The sequence below is a fragment of the Chanos chanos genome, chromosome 2 (assembly GCF_902362185.1).
Source record: "Chanos chanos chromosome 2, fChaCha1.1, whole genome shotgun sequence".
NCBI lineage: Eukaryota > Metazoa > Chordata > Actinopteri > Gonorynchiformes > Chanidae > Chanos > Chanos chanos.
Window position 1 is genome coordinate 16,293,057 of NC_044496.1, and position 21,152 is coordinate 16,314,208.

Here is a 21,152-nt window from a genome sequence, read left to right on the forward strand (position 1 = left end):
AGATAACTTCTCTAATGGCATAACAGCAATTGTCTGCTTCAGCATTCAAGTTTAGATCAGGAAATCGTCAGAGCCAACACAGCCTTGAAGGGGTTAAGAATGAAATTTAGGAAAACATGCTTGAACATTCTCACGTCACAAATCACTACGCTGAGAATAAACACTGAGATCATTTCAAAAATAGTCAATAGTGAACACTCATTTTTGGCTCCTCTATACAATCTCATCAACAGCTCTATGACAATTTGTCTGACCAGCAGGATGGGCAATAACTGATACTGCTCTGAGAGAGTGTGTGAGTGATGTATTGATGTCTCAGTGACAGAGTGAAGATGGCAGTAGAGACACCACACATCTGCCAGTCAGAGGGTTTGCTTCATGTGATGGCACTGAGTACTAAATAAAGATGCATTACAGACATACAGCTTTCGGTTTGACAATCTTTGTCCTCTTTTTCTTTGCATTCATCCTTTATCATTTCTCTTTTCTGTAGCACACACATACTGCATCTCTCTGTGTCACCATCAACCAAAGTCCTCACACTCTCCCTCTGTGTCACAGAGAAAGAGAGGGAGAGAAAGAAAAAGAGAGCAAAGCTCTTTGTTGTTCATCTTGATATAAATCATTTACAGGCTTTGCATAAATTTGTTTAATCTGCATTTGGGGGCAGGGCTGAGAATCTGACTGGACTGAACCTTAGGGGAGGGATTCTAGGTGTATGCTAAATACAGCTCTCAACATTCAAAATTAGACCAAGTAGTACACCTCTCAGCTATAACAAAGAAATATGAGAGAGAAAGAGAGAGAGAGAGAGAAAGCGAGATAGAGAGAGAGAGCGAGACAGAGAGAGAGAGAGAGAGAGAGAGAGAGAGAGAGAGAGAGAGAGGGTAGTGAGGGAGAGAGAGGTAGAGCAAATAGAGCTCTTTCATTTTCTTTTTGGGATGAGTTTGCTAAAAGACAGTAAATCACTGTTACAGGACAGCAGCAGTAGGCAGAGTCTGGGAGACCATTGACAGGATATAAAACACCATGTGGACTCCACTCCCTCATCTCAACCTCCATACACACAAATACACACACACACACACAGGGCGGTCTTCCTGTTTAGCATAATGAAAGGTCCATCTACCATCTCCCCTGCAGATGGAGTAGAAACCAAACTCAGATTAACAAGGAGTCTAGGTAAAATGGGGGTGGGGAAACAGACTGATATTTGGTGAGGGAAAGAAGACACATGAGAGAAAAAATATAAGACAGTTTAGAGAGAAACAGAGGATTCTCTGACTTAATTTGTATAATGCAAGAGAATGCAGGGGTGTGAATAACATGTAGACAGTTTTAGTCCTTTAACATGAGAAAGATGTTGTTTAATTCTGTTTTTTGAGAACAAATTTACACAATTACATTAAAATGGAAACTGGACTTCTACAGATCCAGCAAATCTCTGTTCGCTGTCTCTGTGTCAACACTCTTGCAAACTGTAATTCGAGAAATGGTAAATCAAATTAATTTGGCCATACTTATACATGGACTGTCTCCTCTCGATGTGTAATTTGCAATCATCGAATGCATATTCTTCATTTGATTTGTAGGAGATGATAATGGGGAGATATCTAGCACAGAGAATTTCCATTTTCAAATTATAAGAGGGAGAGGAGATGGCGTATGGAAAAGACTGATACAGATAGTGTAACACTTTCTGTCTCCCAGAAACCATCTAGTTCCAGATGACAGACAGAGAGACACAAAACTCCACATACCATCAGTGCAAAACACCATCAGACAGCACAGCGGGACAGAAAGCGATGAGGCTCACATTTATCCTCTGCTATCCTTACAGTTAGAGTCTCTCAGAAACACACACACACGCTTCAGTGTATACACACGCACACAGCAGCCATCATGCTCCTGCTCCTGCAGATGAGGAAATTTTATATTCACATACTAAAAACAAAACAAAGGATCCTCACAACATATTGGTATATGTGCTTTATACAGCGCTTTAAATACACCTCTTGCCTTCAAAACCCACCATAAAGATATAATTGTGGCATTTATATGAAAGATTAATGTAATGTTACATAACAGCTTCTATTGCATGTCCAATTATCTGAAAATAAGGGATCTTCTAACCACATTTTAAAAAACCCATACAAACAAGCAAATAAAAAAAAAGGCAACATCAGAAACGGGGAACATCATCGTATCTGAGCATCACTTGTGTAATCCAGTTTATTAAGGAATTCAGATACTGGGGCGAGTATCCCAGTCTGATATGTTCAGTTATGGTCATGTGTGGCCCACTTTCGCACAGAGAGGGAGAGGGAGAGAGAGAGAGAGAGAGAGAGAGAGAGAGAGAGAGAGAGAGACCAAGATAGAGAGAGATTAATATCTCATACACAAATACATGCACACAGTCTCATGTTATAGTGATAGTTCTTACCATTGCATCAGGTTTCTGTCTCTAAACCATATCTGAACTCTACACCTCTAGTTGCTCTTTCTCTCTGGCCTCACTCTCTAAGCCGAAGGGGAGAGGATGCAGAGGGACACAGGAGACTTACTCAGATTGATCTCTGTACCTCTAGCACAACATTGCATTAATGACATGACTGAAAGATTTCAGCCTCCACAGAGGCATTCACACAGCTGAACTCCATAGCCTTTGGGTAAAAAGGGGTACATCTGAAATATTAGCCAAGCTGAAAAGGAAAGTGGTGTGGGCGAAAAAAAAAAAAAGCTCTCTGTCTCTTTCTGTCTGTTTCTCTGAATGCAAATGCATGTGTGTTTGTTGTTTGGTATTTGTAATGAAGCAATGACATAGTTGTCCTCATCTGAATTTTAGCACAGTTAAAGAAATACCAGCATCTAAAAACACAAACACACCTCTTCAGAATATACAATATAAATGAACAATGTCCTTGGTATCAAATGACACAAGCAAGAAAAGCTCGTGTAAAACTAAAGAGAAAACTAAGAGAACTTCACAGATTGAAAATCATTAGTAAAGAAACTGCCCCTAAAATAACAGATGATAGAGACATTATATGAACTTTTCTTTTGATAAACAAGTTATGTATATATGTAGTACAAAATAAGCATGTGGGTGGAAAAAGTCTTTTAAGCAGTCTAACAGATCAACATGTATATGTGATTTAAATGCTATGATCATCTGGTAATCTGATTATTTATTAATGTATCTGATATGAGAATACTGGTTAAGTCTACACATATAATACTGTAACAGTTCGTCAACAAAATGATTAAATGCTAGGAACTGTCATTGTGGATTCACCCTCTTGAGATACAACCAAACCCTCACCATTCCTCCTTGGGAGACTAAGATGTGTGTTAGATGTGTGACTCATATGAACTGGTTCATTTTCCATAGCCTCTTCTGCCCTGTTTGTTGTATCTGCTTAAGTGAATATCATCCAGTGCAGTCAAATACAAGAGTGTCCAATTCTGCTTCCACAGTTAATATGGTTTTATTCCTTTTCCATTTTCATGGAAAGTCATTTTACCCTCTTTTATAGAAGGTCATAAAATATATAGTGGATTTTTAACACTTTGCATAACATTTACATTTTCCATTGTATAGATGTGATCACAGAGCGGGTTGAATAAAACATTCATGGCTAGGGCCATTTCTTCTGTGACATTTGAAGCCATATCTATCATCAAGTTTTTTTTTTCTTTTTTTTTATTATTTAATGCAGCCAGGGGAACAAATGGTGGTCCAGTGTTTAAACGTGGCCTCTCCGAATAAAATTTAAACTCTGCTTTCACGTTATTGCCTGCTGGCTAACCGATGGAAATGCATTTTCCAGAGATAAGAGAAAAGTCAAATGGAAATGATGCTTGCTTGCATGTGGTGGGGGTGAGAGCAATGGTGATGGTTTGTGAAAACGGAAGCATGTCAGTAAAAGTGGAAAATTCACCTTAGCTTTGCCATCACCAGATGTGTAAATAATGTTAGATGGTATTCTGTGGCACTGATAAGAACATGTTGATTTAGAAAATTCTGAATTTCTCTGTCTGGATTATTAATTTAATTTATAGAAAACACAATTTGCATACTGATATTTGTCTGAGCTGACTGCCCTGAGATGCTAGAATGACTTGTTTGGTTATCTATGACCAAAATAAATAAGCAAACAATTGTGGAGAGGTTTCACACCATTTAGAGCACTTATAGCAATCAGCCTTTCCACCCAAATTGTGATGTATCAGAGGAGTACCTGTATCATGCTGAATTCAAATGATCTTACATGGTCACTGACTATTCAGCAGGAGTCAAGATAACGAGTGCAGACGCTCACAGACTGGGCCAATGAAGCTAAATCCTAACTAAAGTTATGACTGTTCATAATATTTTCTCCTATTAGACTATTCCAATTTTGAATACTCTCTCAGCCGAATACAAACTAAGTAATCTTATTTCCTATTATACTCTGCAGGTTTTCTTACGTACATTGCACGAACAGAGACTGAGCTCACAATCATGGCACCACGGCAGCGCAGATCATGCACTGCCAAGCATGTGTATATTATTATTAGTGTATATATGTATATTTGCAAGTTATAAACACACACCAACACACGTTATTAATTTACTTAATGTTTTAAGTGAAGTAAATTTATGCACAGTTGAACAGGACAATTGTGCACTAGTTTTACTGATAAACTGCAGTAATGAGCTCCTGTCAGCGCCACACAACTTGCTCGAGTCTGTCTGTGGTTTTGCTTAGGGCCATTATCTTATCAGTCCCTCCAACTTCCTCAACCATTCGTGACCCTTGATATGAGGCGACCTACAGCAAAATGGTGGTGTTAATTCATTACGTTTCTCAACATTCTCCTTAGTAAACGAGTCTTCTGTTCGGTGTTCCCACGCCATCTTACTGAACTTATTGTTAAGATTCTTTATATTTTCAGTGATAAAATGTAGACTTATTTACTTAACGCACTTGATGCATCCTTTTGTACATTTGCTTCTCATATGCTTTTAATTCTGTACGGTCTTGTGCCGTATCGACCAAAACAAAATTGAAAAATTCAGTTAATTTTTCCTTAGAAGCACAGTAATCTTTGTCAACGAGAGAACCCCCCCCCCCCCCCCGAAAATCTCCTCTTTCTGTGCGCTTCCACACGCACTGCAAACACATAAAAGAACACGTTTACACTAATTAGTCTACTTATTGGAAAAGAGACGAATGTATCTTGAAAAGAAACGGGGGAAATTTCACTCAATCCCCATCGTCTATGTTATGGCAAATTCAAACAGCCGCGAGTTCGATCTGGAGATCTGATGTGTTGACGAGGACGGCGCGCACACGCACACACACACTCCGCCATTCTTGAACGAAGCTGTGCTCTCGTTGGTGCTCTCTGACCCCAGTGGCAGTCCCTTCTCACTACACTGTGGTCGAGACACCCCCTCTCCCAGATCGAGGCTTGCTTGCACTCCCTCTCTCTCCCCCTCTCCGTCTGCATCTGTCTCGCCTCTACTACAGCTAGCCGGAGGTCCTCCAGGGTCGAAGGTTCTGCCCTGCCTGCTCCGAGTTCCACCCCGTGGCCACTGAAATTTGCTTTCGTATGGACCAACATCTTTAACAGCGAAGAGGGTGACCTCGGGACATATCGGTCTCAGAAAGGTATTCACCGCTTATACAGCTTTGAAATTCACAGAGGGAAAAAAAACAAGACACAAAGCCGTGGGTTAGAGGTGCCTTGTCATTTACTAGTGAGATCAGGGGGTTAGTGCAGCCCGCCGTGATACGGCCACCTTTTTCAGCACATTATCAGCCTCGAAAACATAGGAGTTCAGTGTTTCGTAGATGCATGGTCTATTTTAGAAAACGACAGCGTTGTTGGACGCGACGCCGTGATCTCGTAGTATGCGGTGTCATAGGTTCAATTTGGTCTCTTTTCCTCTTTCTCTGACAGAAGTAATTGGCCGAGAGTGCACACAGTTCTTGAAATAGGTATTCTAAACTTCATTAAATGGACTGTTCCCTTCAAACCGACCCGCATATGAGTTAAAAGCAAAAGGCATTTAGAAGGCAAATGCAGTATATACAGCCAAAGCATGCATTTAAAATGCAATGGCAGGTTTTAGCCAGCTAAGCTAGTTGTTGCTAGCTAGCTTTGGTAAGGTAAGCGATGGGTTTTTCAGAACACGCAAAGTATGACAATGTAGCTGGGTTTTTTTTCTTTTACCTTCAGTTGGATTTCACCTTCCAAATGGGCTCGTACGAATTGCATATGTCAAAGTTAATTTCGGAATTTTAAAACCTAAATATAAGTTATTTTAATTTAAGTGGGTTGAAATTTGTTTAAATATATATGCAATAAAATCGTTCTCAAAGGCCTGTCTTGTCTTAAAGCAGAGAGGGAGGGATTTGGAAGGTCTACAAAAGCTAAGGTAAATGTATTCGCTTGTTAGAGCTATGGTTATTGGACTAGAAGTTCAGTAATTCGGATGAACCAACTGTGAAAACACTCCAAACTGAATTTTATTTCTGCGTCGGTTGAGTGAAGCATTCGTGATGAATTGTACTTGAACTCGACCGTTATGAGTTTTGAATGATAGGTTCGTAGTTGCACGTCGCTAGATTGAGTGACGGCATAGCAAGGGGGTCTTGTATAAAATGCTCCGAACTGCAATGTCAAGCCCACACTGGCTACTAACGAGACCTACCTTGAAGACCCTTGTCGGGCGAGCGGCTGGAGAGAGATACGGAAGAAGTGTTGGTGAGCAGTGTTACAAGGCGGCATGAACAAGCTGACGTTACCGGTAACTTGGGTGCAGAGTTTCGCGGTTCCCTTACCATGGGAAATCTGTGTTGTTTGTTTGTGCTCTGTTATTAATATTGTTTTTGGCATCAGTAAGGTTGGCTTTGTCCTTTCGAACTATTTTACTCGCAGAGGGATCTTCAATTTTCTTATCCTGTTATTTGATCTGTACAAGCGTTAAGTGAGTTTATTACAATTATAATTGTTTAAATTTTGTTGAACTTCTCTGCTTCGTTTAGCATTTTTCTAAATTACAAAATCTGTTTAGTTATTCCTCAGAACGTTCTTGTTTCTCTGTAATGAAAGGTTTTCTTTTTTTTTTTTTAACAACTCCTTCGTGTTTAACTTTCTCGCCAAGATTTTTCTTACAGGTGTTTTCTTTTTTTCTGTTAAAGCAGTTGAGTGGAATTACTGATTAGAGAGTGCTCAATGAAGGGTAATTCTAATGATTTACAGTTTTTTCCGTTATTCGTATTGACAGATGTTTCAGTCTTTGAATTTATTAAAATGATATATTGTAAAACACATTTATTTCAGTTTCTATTATTATTTATATTTATTTTAGCAGATATGTTACCGTCACCATGTAGGTCAAACCAGCGCTCTTGTAAGTCCAGCTAGCAGAAATTTACAGATTCACTCCACATCAGTATTATTAGAAAACTTTTCATCACCATGTTTTTTTTTCTTCCATCTATTTATTTTCTGATTTCTGCTCATCTTACAGGTCCTTAGTAATGGAGAACATTTGTGTTTATCTTCTTTCTGCCCAGCACAGGAATTGGTGTGGTTCTGTTGCAGTACTGCTGAGTGGAGTTTTTGGTTCTAAGTGCTGGTTCTGAAGGATGCCGGCTGTGCGGCACTGTTCAGGATCCTGGTGAAATTTCTGATGTCCAATCGGAGGAAGGATGGCTCATGGAATGCCGTCTCAAGGCAAAGTGACCATCTCGGTGGACGAGTACAGCTCGAATCCCACGCAGGCCTTCACTCATTACAACATCAACCAGAGCCGTTTCCAACCTCCACACGTGCACATGTAAGTCAGCCTGTGTCCTAGCCCTCTGTCTGCCAATAGCTTTGTTCTGCTACACTTTTTTTTCTCCTAAGAGTTTTGACTGTTTTAATTAAGGTCATTTCTTCACTTGATTGTTCTTCACCGTTTTCATTACCCAACAAGCAGTTCATGTTCACTTTTCTATCTGATAGTTTTTCTTGCTTTGAAGCAAATAATAACTGCCAAAATAAAGGAAACATTTGAATGTACAAAGGATACAGAGTTTTTGAAAGCAGGCTACAAGTCTGGTTTGTGAATTAAGCAGCTTATCACTCTTGGATCAGGTATAAAAATGTTGGACGTGTCACCCATCTTTTTTGCACCCATAGTAAGATGAAGAGATCTCAGTGTTTGTAGAATAAATAAATAAAATAGACAACGTTTAGGTAAATTGACGGTTTGGCAGAAACTCCTCGACTTTCTGATGTTACATAAGAAACACTGCTTAATTTGAAGGGAAGACATTGTTGACTAGGGTCTGCTATGGTGAACAACACATGCTTCTGGACAGGGGTTTCCATGCATTCACGCTAGATGCAAAGCAAAACAGACAAGCGACTCAGAATCAGGTGACTACAGTTATCAATCTAGGGCATAAGCAGGCAGTTTAATGGAGAACAGTCCATCAGAAATTCCTGAGTAGGATACTGTGGTTGGGTTGGTGTACATAAACCCATTATTATACTTAAAAATGCACAATAGTGAGTAAAGAAATGTTAAGAACGCAGGCAGTGATGTAATGGGGGGGGGGGGGGGGGGGGGGGGTGGTAGTCGCATGGTCAGATGAGTCATCCTTCACCGTGTCCTAAATAAGAAGGCTTTTGTATGTGTGGCACACTCCAAAAGAAGTGTACTGCCCCTGAGTGCCGTTGTCCCAGAGTTAAGGTTTCTCTCTGCTCTGCTGGGGTGTTGGGTGCAGGTTCCTGACATGCTGTTCCCGGCACATTTTGGGTCTGTTTAACCTTTTAGAGGAAAGGGTAAACACCAGTAAATACAAGGTTGTTTTGAGCAACCATTTTCATTCTTTGGTCAAGCATTTCTGTCCTGATTGGAGTGTTCTCTTCTAGGACGACTTTGTCTCCATCAGCAGGATGTGAGTGGTTGCTGAGTGGTTTGATGGGCATGCAAACAGTCTAAACTGTATGCTATGTCCATCTCAGTCACCAGATCTCAAAGCAGTCGAACATATGGGAGAGATTCTGGAGCAGCACATTATATGGTGTTTTCCATCTCTGTCAACAAACACCAAATGATTGTATCTCTCCATTAAATTTCCAGACACTTTTGGTAAGGCACAATGAGGCTGTTCTTGCCACTGGTTGTGGCTCCACCCCCTATAAATACACTTAATAATGCATCTTACATATTTGTTCTGTATGTTTAACCTTGTATAAATTTTTCAAGGTTGTTATATTGTCTTTACACAACTTAAAGGGAACCAGGGATATTTCTTCTATGTTCGTTATCGGTGTTGTGTTCAACTGTTGGTGTTTCAGAAAACACTGATTATCCACTGTCAGTTCCAAAGCTCTCTGCATTAGGTTTTGGGCTGTATGACATTTGTTTTACCAGTTCTATGTGACAACACAACTCAAAATTCTAATAACACATTAGTACATAAAACAAGAACCTAGATTTGAAATGCTTTAATTTGAAACCTTTATTCAAGACCAGGCAAAAAGCAGAATACCTGATAGATGCTTATCATAATTATACCAGACATTGCCCGAACCCAAACTTCAGTCTGACTCAAAATTACACAACAGTGCTTTGTGGTTTTCCCAATTAGACTTGACAACCACACTAGTGAATAATACAGGTAGTACCTCATTAAGGTGACTTCAGAGTTGGTGGGATCACCCAAGTTACATTGAAGATTTAATTATCTGTGTTGACTTCATGATGTTGGAATTAACTTTTCAAATCACTCTGCTGTGAGATCTGCATATTTTTGTGCATTGCTTACAGCTTGGATGTGTTTAAGAGGTTTTGAGAGGGTATGGAAACATCTGACGGCAGAAGAGACGGGGAAACGTGATGCTCCCACAGAACAGAGGCTTTCTGCAGTGTTTTAAGGTTTAAGGAAAGCTAGACTTCTGAAGACTCGATTAAAAACCTGTGCTCAGATTCTCGCTGTAGTCTCTCCACTTTTTTCCACTTTTTTTTTTTATCGTTGTCTGTTGGAGTACAGATTGGTGAACTGCTTATCACCATTTACCTTTATTTATTCACAAGTTGTCGCAAGTTAGTCCCACAATGATTGTCTCATAAATGTGACATTCACCAATTGGCTCAAGTTGAACTACAAATAGATTTAGTGTCTTAATGTTTAATACATTCTGTATTAACATTCACACGTGTCACATAGAAGCAGTATAATTTATTATGTATCTTATATGCAATATCATTCTTCCCCACCCTCACCTCCGACCGCTAGCCCCTTCTCCCCTCCCTCTCTAATCGCAGCGTTGCTTATAGAATACTCACTCTGTTCTGGGAAAGTAAGCCTTGTTTAGATTTCCCAGATAATGATCCAATTCGCCAGGGGCTAACGCTCCGTCTGTGTCCAGATTATTTAGACATAAATAAAAATCGGTGTTCTTCATAGAGTCATAAGCAGTGAAAAATGAAGGGACCTTTGAAACTCTATCCTTGCTAGAGTATTGCCCTCATCACCCTGTTCAGGGAGCTTTTTGGAAAGGAGTGTTATGACGCCTGTGACTCGAGTCGTCATGACTTTTGTACGTGTGTGTGTGTGTGTGTGTGTGTGAGAGAGAGAGAGAGAAAAAGAGAGTGTGTGTGTGTGTATGTATATGTGTCCTGTTTGGTAAGAACACAGTGCTCTTTTTGGCACACATATGAGTACACAAGGCCTCCGTGCATCGTTAGCAATTACCCTAACTAGTGCATCACAATGTGACCTTGGAATCAAAGTGAACGTTCTACAGAACAGGGTTCTCTGTGCGGTTCTCAGACAGTAATGGTGCATTTGTTTAGGGCTCCGTTTTTTTTTAGTTTTTTTTCCTTCCCCCTCTTTATCTGAAATGCTCTTGGGAGGGAAATGCATGGCAACAGAAAACATATGCTGACTGTTCGAGCAGTAATCGCTGGGAAGGCCAGTGCAGATACATTTGAGAACCAAAGATACTGGGGACTTGAACTGGTTCAGATTTCAGGGATTTTGTTTGTGTTGACTTAAGGCACCCAAACCTAAAAAAGACTAAGGCGGTTCCTATTTTCATGCTGCGATAAACTCAAGCACCGCTTTCATAATGCTCACATGTTTCTCTCTCTCTCTCTCTCTCTCTCTCTCTCTCTCTCTCTCTCTCTCTCTCTCTCTCTCTCTCTCTCTCTCTCATGCGCACGCGAGCTCACACACATTCGTAGCTGAATTGGTTTAACAACCTTCCTGCCCTTAGCCACCTGCAACCTGAAATTGGTTGTGCATTTTTCCATTTAACCTAATTTAGCAGAAATAACCTATTGAGGCCCAGTACTCAGAGTGCCTTGGTTTTGCCAGCCCTGTTTAACAGGAGCGTAATTGATCTTTTGGCCACTCTGCTCTCCACATTTGCTGTGTCCAGACCTGTTAATAAAGCAGAACATTTGAACTTACAACAAGGTTCTTCATGCTACGCTGAAAAACCATCAAAAGAGCTTTAACGCTGTCGCCAGTTTTTACTGCGTTTTTTTTTTTTTTTTTTTTTTAAATCAACAACAACATCAAGATTCATAGGCTGTAAAATTCATTTATTGAAATAGCTTTTGTTGTTCTGTGCCATGTTTTTTTGTGTGTATTTTTCACATGCGTTCACAGTGTACTGATTTTTCATCAGTGCTGAGATTCTTGATCATATATGGGGTTTTAGAAGGAAGGTTCAAGTCTCTCTTTTTTTTTTTTTTTTTTTTTTTTTCGTTTTTCTGACCCGTTTTGTCATTTTGATGTGGATGCTCTTTGTCGGCATGTTAATTATCCTCAACCTCTGAATAATTGATAAGCTCATAAAAGTCCAAAGCATGTAAGAATTTCAACTCAGCATTCAGTCATGTTCACCATTCCATATCAGTGCATGTTTTCTTCTTTTTAGAGCTGCACAATCTTTTTCACATGCTTTAAAACCGCAATAACTAGCTTTCATTTGGCGAAGCTTGTTTTGTTTTGTGGTTGTGTCTTAGTCACTGGCAGACTTCAAAAACTGGATGATTTTCTTTAAAAGAGAACGGATTGAACTATAAAAGAGAAAAATTTCCAAATCGGAGGAAAATGTCATCAAGTGTGTATTACTCATTGCCTCATCTCTGGACTGCTGGCCCTTGTATCCTGGGAAATAATGTGAATTTCATTAACTGACTAAAACGAGAGCATAAACATTTATACATATGTTTATGACCATCACATTTCCTCCTCTTGGAGATCTCATGTCATTTTGGATAGCAGTTTATGTATTAAATTATTCAGATTTCTGAATGAATAGCAAGGAGAACAAAACGGTGCACAGTAACAGAACCCTCTAAAAGGGAAGATATTGGAAGTAGCAGAGCTTTTTTCGGCGACAGTAATTGCAGTGAACACCTCCACGCCGAGCTCCACACAAGCCCAGTAATGCAAATGTCCCACAGAATTACATCAGGGACTCCACTGCTCCTCTATTGTCTGTTCTCCTCTCTTCCGCGTCTATCTTTCTTCCCCCCTTTCGTCTGTCTCTCCTTCTGAAGAGGCCTTGAACTCTCCTCTCTGAGGACACTGTGCTCCTCTCTCCCTGTTTTTAGGTCCTTTTTTTTTTTTTTTTTTGGTCTGTGTGTGGGGGGTGCTTTTCCTTGGGCAAGTTGGATTGCCTTTGAAATGAGAGAGCCCTTGATTAAGCTTGCAGGCCCTTCTGCCGTTCCCATTGCACAAGGTCGCTGGGGTCAAGTGACAGTTGACATTGGGCAGGTCTGGCCTGGCATGGTTGCAGTTGTTATTGTTGGGGTTTTTTTCTCTCTCTGTCTTTTTCTTTTTCTTTTTTCTTCTTTTCTTTTTTGATGTCTCTGAAGATGCTGACCTGCAACCTCTCCACACGTTCTGTTCAGCCTCTATATCCAGCCTTATAGAAACAAGTCAACCTCTACCTGCAATGAGACACTAACTGCTCACTTATGCTGAAGATATGTGACTGCATATGATCTCTGAACAGGGAAATAATTTAATGTTCTACCACAGGAAAACTAGCAGGCATCCTACAAAAACTGGGTATGTCTATAGATCAGAGCGAGGTTTTCCATGTTTGATTACGCCCTCAGTGTGAATATCAAGAGAGGGGATCAGTTATACAGCTGAATCAAAGGACAGGGTCCAGAATGAACAGTGGCTTTAGGTACCAAAGGGGATTCACCCTCCACAAATATTTGTATTTTGATCTAGGCTTCTGTTTTCCTTATTCACTGCATGCTGCCCCCCCCCCCCCCTCTCTCTCTCTCTCTCTCTCTCTCTGTCTCTCTGTCTCAGTACTCTCCATGTGTCCCCAACATTTTTGTTTTCAAATTGCTTCTCTTAAGTTTACTGAATTAGTGCTGACAGCTGAGCAGAAGAGAAACTAGATTCATTCTCTCTCTCTCTCTCTCTCTCTTCCTCTCTCTCTCTCTCAGATTGCATTTCTGTTTGTGGGGGTGGGGAGTGAGGTGCATAAACAGATTTTGATGTTTCACCTCCAAGAGCAATAAACGCTGAACACCAAGAGTGGAAGAGGCAGTAAATATTTGTTACCTCGTGATGATTATCATTTTAATTTTTTCCCGTGGCTTCAAGAGTCTTCTGGCCCTGCATGTTGTACACACACACACACACGTACACACACACACGCATGCACACACGCACTCACTGGTCCTGAGAGAGAGATAAGGAGGAAAAGTCCATTTCCCTCTGCAGATCAGTGCAGTGGTGCTGCTCTCCGTATCAAAGGCATGGCTGCAGGGTGCTCTTTTCATCGCTCTGTGCCCCACATCTCCGAAACACGGCTCTCTGAAAAATTAATACTCTACCATTCGGCTCTATCTCCTCTCAGACACAATCTGCTCCACCACGTAGGCTTAAACGAGCAGGCTCTACATAGAGGGAAGAAATCGGACCAAAGCCGGAAGAAAAATCCCACAGATTACTTTTCAAAATCCTCCAAAGATGGGGCAGTAACAAACAGTTAATATCCACTTTTTGTATTTTTGCCCAGCGCGCACATTTCGTTGTCATGCGATATGATTTATTTTCTCGTATCGGTAGAAGAAAACGCTTACGTGCGATTGCGTGTTGTGTAACTAACACGAGGACTTGAGCCGACCCAGCTTGATTGGTGATCAGACTGGTCACCCTTTGACCTCTGAGATCAGAGTGTGAGCTCTAAATTAGAAGGTTATTGACTGAGGAATCATTAGGACATGATGAGTGGTGCAGGAGGCTAAGAGGTTGATAATTATTCCTGCTTTTGATTGGACAGCAGGTGTTTGTCTGTGAAAAACACCTTGATTGACAGCTCTACTTAGTCATTCAGACGTGCTGCTCAGGTTAAAGGTGGACAACCTGACCTGAAAAGATGCCAGTAAAATGGTTTTGTTTTTTTTTAATAGTTCATGTTTTTGAAAGAATGCAAGTATGGAACCTTGTTCATTCAAGAATAAATTGTGTAAAGAAAGAACTACGCATGTCCTGTCTTTTATTAGATTAATTTGAGGAGTTGGTGACAGAACTTAATTTTTTTTCCCTATTGTTTCACTTAATAGTACATCTATGTTAAACCAAGAATTGCCAAGTTTTAACATTTCCTGCATATTGTGTTTGGAGTTCACCAAATAAAAACCTTGAAAAAGCTAAACCCAAATCCCAGAGCTCCTAAAACAAAAGAGAGCCAGTGGTACACAAAAGGCAACTTTTCTTTTCTGCACTGAATTAAGGGAAGTCTAGTCAATAAGCAGTGACTGGCAACCTTTGACCCAATTTCATCGTCTGTTTTTCCAAAAGGCCAAGGAGCCAAGTGAGCTCTGTCAAATAGAATATCATTTAAGGATATCAAAAAGACTTCCCTCTTCCCTCTTTTCCCCTCCTTTTTTTCCCCTTCTTCACAATGACATATGCATTCAATATGCGGCCGGCTGTGAATGTGGAGTCTCAATGTGTATTTCAGAGGGATTGTAATGAGGGTTTGTTTTCTCAGGGTTTTTTTTTTTTACCGTTTTTTTTTTTTTTTTTTTTTTTCCTTTTTGTGTTCTGCAAGCGCTGATGTGAAGAGCGGTATCAGATTTCTACAAGTACTTAGACCTGCATTAGATTTCAGTGTCTCGTGCTTTTTCAGTGACTCTGTACACTTAAATACGTGTGCTATAAGTAAGATAACGTTATCATTCCTCTTCTCTCCTCATTTCCTCTGACCGTGTTTCATCCTTCGGTTTTTTTTGTTTTTTTTTTTTTTGGAAAGATGTTCTCTTTGGTTTTTACCCTAACCCGTTTTTTTTTGCTGGCGAATAAGTCAGGCTAATCTGTCCCTCTTCTGCATACTGAATATTTCAAAAATTCATGCAACAGAGGATAACGATGGTGGGAGGATATGGCTTTTGTTATTTTAATGTTTTTGGATTTGAAGGTTCTCTAATACATCTGCGCGATGCTACATAGAATGTTACTGTCGCTTATGGAGCGATATGCAGTCAAGGCACATCAGTCTTGTCATGTTTCTCTGTCTGATTTATTCAAGCCTGACCGGATCAGCGATCTGTAGCTAGAGTAACATTTATTAACACTACTGCTGTTAAACCATTTACTGTTTAGTAGGAGAAAATAGTGTACATGTAAACGGACCAAATGGCTTTGGACCTGTTTAATTTTATCACAAAGGTTGGTTTGTTTTGGTTTGAAATAGCTTGTTAAAATTTAACGGGCTGCTTTGTTTTGTTCAGTCAGACTTGACTAGTGACAGACAGCACCCCATACCATTGAGGGGGTCCAGTAAGCCCCAGCTTTAGTGGATGTGTGTGTGGTGTATGAGTGAGTGTGAGTGTGTGTGTGTGTGTGTGTGCGCGCACGCGCGCACTTTTGTGCTCCGCGGCCACCGAGAGATGTGTGTATGTGGGTGGCTGTGGCTGTTTGTAGGTGGGCCATTCACTGGGCTGGCACCCTTAACACTTCTATAACTAGAGTTGTCAAATCCCTCTGAAACACCATGGTCACTCCGGCCACCGATGATCAAATGTAATTTTAGTTTCTATGTTGTACTTCTCCCTTAACTCTTAACTGTGTCTTACTGATTCAAAAGTAACTAAACGAGTGGTTGATTTTTATTTTTTATTTTTTTGTAGCTCAGATATGTTGCTGCACGTGTTTGTGCACTCATCCTACAAAAAGTTTTTGAGGTTTTTTGATTTTTTTTTTTTTTCTTGCTGCTTCTGTATACAGTTGTGTTTGATGCCAGTTACAGAGAAATGGGAAAATGACGTCTTTTTTTTTTTCTTCTTTTTCTGTTTTCTTTTTTCTTTTTCAGTTCAAGGCCCCATTTCCTCATATATTCCACACATTACAGTCACTGTCCCTGTTTCAGAGGCAATCTCACTATTTGCCATCATGTGTGATTTGTAGAGCTTTCTCCTTTGTATTCAGAACTGCTTATTTTTTCTTGTTTCTCTTAATGGCATGGATGTGTGTGTGTGTGTGTGTGTGTGTGTGTGTGTGTGCACAAGCGCACGTGCGTGTGTGTGTGTGTGTGTGTTTTCTCCCCCTCCCTCTTAGCTTCTTTTATATTTTTAGCCAGATAGGAGATGTAAGTGTTAATTAGGGAGCGAAGGCCTTTCTGTCGACTGACAACTCCTTTAGTAATGAAATAATGGTGAAGACACAGAGTGCTGCTTATTGCACATAGCTGACTTCAATTACAGCCAAGATCTCTTTTTTTTCACTCCTTTTGCAGACACAGAAGAGTTTTTTCCCCCCCGTCTTTTTTCTCTCCTCAAACAACCTTTGGAAAAATAAATAAAAGGATGTCCAGACGAGACAACCGTGATTCTTTCAAATGGACATAAAATACACGTTTCTCTTTAAGTCAGCTTCCACTCACACAGCTACCGCAACAAAAGACTCTCACCAGTTTGACATGCTCTTTTCTCCTTTGTTCTGAAATGGCTTTCAGTGCAAATGATGTTTTTTTTTTTTTCTCTCTCACTCATCTGCTGTATCTTCTTTTTGAATTTATCACCATAATGTAATTTCAAATTGTTCGACTAATGAAGTGAGCAATGTAGGTGCAAAATAGTTTCACTTTTTATTATTTTTACTTCTGCTGGGTTGCATAGCTCAGCACCCATGCTGCGTTCTAGTTTTACATGAATAATGCAAAATAATGTGGTTCTTTATTTTTAAGTGAAGAAATGAACATTGCAGCAATAATTTAAAAAAATGTACATTTTTATTATTTCTTAGTGAGTATTTTTATTTATTTCCCAATCAGTTAGTCTAACGTTTAGTACTGCAATAATGCAGGAGCAACAATAAAGAACGATTTTTCTAATCCAAATTAAATATTTCTGTTTGAAATACAGAACATACACCAGTGACAATAACTACAGAAAACCAAAAATTTAGAGAAATGTATAGAGTAGAATAGTATGTCTGTCATACCTACCTCTCCCTTTCTTCTAGTGACTTTGCAGTTATTTTTTCCGTCTGTTTTAGACCTAAGGATTGTAATGTTTGTTGTTTTGCATGTTTAATTTCTGTTTATGTCGTATCTCAGGGGACTTATGCTCTCTTTGAGAGCTGCGGTTAAACTGCCGTATGATTATTATTATTTTTTTTTTTTTTTGCAGTGATGAGACAAGTAATGATTTTACACTGATGATTTCAGTCTCACTTTGAAAATTTAGTTAATTTATTAAAAATACTTTTCAAATTGGTCTTCTCAAATCAGGCAAACAAGCGAATCCATTCAGCGCAGCACTAATATTGTCCACTATATTAATACTGATGTGCTGTGGTTTTACAAACTGGAAAGGACATATTAATGAAAAAAACTAATGTTATCCTGATGTTATTTAAATTTTTTCGATGCTGTAATAGGCCTGGGATTTTCATGCTCGCCATGAGAAACTGATTTATCAGTAACCGTTGTGCTGAAAGTGATTTTTTTTTTTCTCTCCCTAAATCTTTTTGTGAAAATTCAAGTGCCCGCTCACTTTTGTGAAAGTGGCTTGGCCGTGTGGCAGCAGTCTAGCTTAGGTTAGAATTATCTGAACTGTGTTGAGTGTGAACTTTGCTGAGAATGAATCAGTCTAACTGTTTAGTAATGCCCCCCCACCCTCTGAGGTATGCTCATCATTGTCTTAGTAAACTATCACGCCCTTTATCACATCCCATTAAAACATCCCTACACTCTACATATACATTTAGATGAATCTCATGTACTCGTCTACTGATTCTGTCCGTTTGTTTCTCTTTAATGAGGTGACATGAGCATTCCCAGTCTTACTTTCTCTTTCTCTACCTTTCCTTCTCTCTCTTTCTCAGGGTTGACCCCATTCCGTATGACACTCCCAAGCCAGGGGGCCACACGCGGTTTGTGTGCGTGTCGGATACACACTCGAGGACAGATGGCATCCAGATGCCATACGGGGACGTACTGCTTCACACGGGGGACTTCACTGAGCTCGGTCTGCCCTCAGAGGTCAAGAAGTTTAACGACTGGTTAGGTAAAGAGTCTTATTAAATTCCCGTTTAACCTCCTCTCACAGCCGACCGCCGACCCGCCGCCACACGCACGCACACACACACACACACAGAGGCATGTTAGCTGTGCTCTCCCAGTGTTTGGCCGTGTGTGGTGAACTCAGACCCGGGTGTAGTTATTATGACTGCCATGAGAACAGGCTCCCTCTCGCAAACAAGACATGGTTTTCTGACCATCGTGCACCGTGAATTAACAAGGTCTTGGAGAAAGAGAGGGAGGAAGGAAATGTAACGCTTTAATCTGTAGTATTCTACTGAGCATGTCAAGTTTTATATATATATATATGTGTGTGTGTACACACACATACATGCATATACATGCATACACACATGAATTCTTGATTGTAACCTAAAATTTGACATTTTTATTCAGATCTGTTTTGTTTCTCAATCCAGGGTTGCTGTGATAAAATGTGGAATTTTTCACATTAGTCTTTGTGTGTATCAGGTGCTGTTTTCTGTCCTGGTAATTAACAGTCTCCCACTTCCCTGCTATTAACTCTTGATTCCACCAGTGCAAAAATGCCATTATTTTATTTATTTATTCATTTTTTAAAATATATCGTAGCTGTTTTTTCTTTTTCTTTTCTTTTTTGGTCTTTTTTCACTTTGCCATTATATTCATGCTGGTCTCTTTTTGTTTGTTTGTTTTTGAGGGAATTTTTTAAGCTTTGCTTCCCCTATTTGTGTTCATTTGTTTTGTTTTTTTTTCTCTGTGTTTTATAATTTTCTATTCACACGTTTGTTTTTAGTCCGCTAGTCACAATCCAAAATAAACACTTTTGTTTTCGTTGAAGAATAAGGGAATATACAAAGTTGACACTCCCCCTCAGCCTTCAACAGCTGAATGTGAACAAGACTAACCACTAAAAAAGTCTGTCCAAATCCTCCCAAGACCTCCATGTCACATTAAGCCTGTTCTCCGTTGGCTGGCTAATTTCAGTCTAACCTGCCTCTCCTCTCTGTCTTTATTTCTTTGGTGCATCTTTTTAGCAGTTTCTATGGTGATGTCACAGACAAAGCTGGTAAAGGACACTCCCACTTATCAGTGTGAGACGCACCCATTAACCTCATTCAGTGATATTTAGCACAGATGTGAGGCTCTTGATTTCCTGTACGAGAGATTTCCTATACATGCACCTCCCTCCCCCACCGGCTCTACTCTTTAACGGTACAAAGTCTTTCTTTCAGATTAAAACATCAATCTTGCTCAGTGTTACATTGTGCTAATTTATAGAGGGACCTGATGCATGACATGCAGTGATTAGTGTGACAGCTAGCGTAAACATTTCACTGTAATAGCACCACAAATACGCATCTATCCATGTGGATAATGCGTGTATACCAACTGCCTGATTTTTGGTGTGGGTTTTCTGTGAATGATGGTCATTTATGCTCTTCCCTTCACACTTTCTCACCATGACTAAAAACACTAATGATTTTCTTGAAGGTTCTTATCTACCGAGCTGCTTGAGGTTTTTTCTTTCTTCTTGTAGCGGTGGGGAAACAAAAAAGAAATGTTATTTATTTTTTATTTGCCTTCTAGAATTTTGATCAACCAGTATGTGCTTAAAATATGTGCCCTAACATTGAAAATTGGTGTCGGAGCTTGTGATAGCTTTTTTTTCATTAACAATTGATAAGTTTTAATACATTGGTTTGTGAGCTTCAAGTACAGTGTTGTTTCAATATGTTACTTTGTGTCGCTTCAGCTACATTATTGTTTTGACATATTATTTTAGCTTTAATTGCATTTTTGTTTTAATGCAGTATTTTGGGAAGTGTCATCTACACTATTGTTTTAGTGCATTGGTTGAGTAGCTTTAGCAACATTATTTTGAATAAGAAATCTTCCTGTAAACAGTGTCTTGTGTGAGCTCTGGAAAGTCAGACAGACATCTGTTATGAATGTTTTGGTAATCATGCATCTAAATTCCCCCAAACTCCCTCTTCATACATTATGTTTTGATATAAACCCTGACAGTTATAGACCATATGTGTAAGCCTGTTTTGGTTCTGCAAAAACCAGACAATTTCTTTCATGGTACAGATTTCCACTGCCATTTAGTCAGATTTTTTTTCTCCATTGTTTCAGATGCAACTTTTAATGTGCATGTTGAAATGTAACGGCTGTAGAAACAGGTGCAGATTCACACATTGGGAATATTGGAAAATATCTGAATTCAGCTCCGTTGCATGCAGAGTGCAGCGTAGCCCATTGTCTTACAAACACACGTGCATAAACTCACAGCGTTGCCTGGGATCCTGAGCAGTGGGATTAGTGTGTTGGCGCCTGGTAAATGGACCAAGTATACATCCCAACCTTTACACCACCCTATTTGGCCTGTTCTTATCCAGCTGCGTGTGTGTGTTTGTATGTGCATTTATAAGAAAGAGAGCTGCTTCTATGTCGTCTCTTTCTGAACGTGATTGTGTGTGTGTGCGTGCGCGCCTGCGTGTGTGTGTGAGTTTGCTTTTATGCCATTCACCTAATGCCTTCAGTATGGCATGCGTCACATGGAATTGAAATACTGCATCAGCGGGGATAGAGGAGAGTGTACACAG

General features: G+C 39.8%; 1 protein-coding gene across 1 annotated transcript in view; it reads left to right on the forward strand.

The window, feature by feature from the left end:
* The first annotated feature begins 5,475 nt into the window (after positions 1–5,475).
* Positions 5,476–21,152, forward strand: part of mpped2a (metallophosphoesterase domain containing 2a) — a 39,684-nt gene continuing 24,007 nt past the window's right edge. The window contains exons 1-3 of the mRNA XM_030766157.1: positions 5,476–5,657; positions 7,572–7,834; positions 18,369–18,550. Coding sequence (XP_030622017.1) covers positions 7,707–7,834; positions 18,369–18,550 — 310 coding nt within the window. The 5' untranslated portion in view covers positions 5,476–5,657; positions 7,572–7,706. The remainder of the gene's footprint in view (positions 5,658–7,571; positions 7,835–18,368; positions 18,551–21,152) is intronic.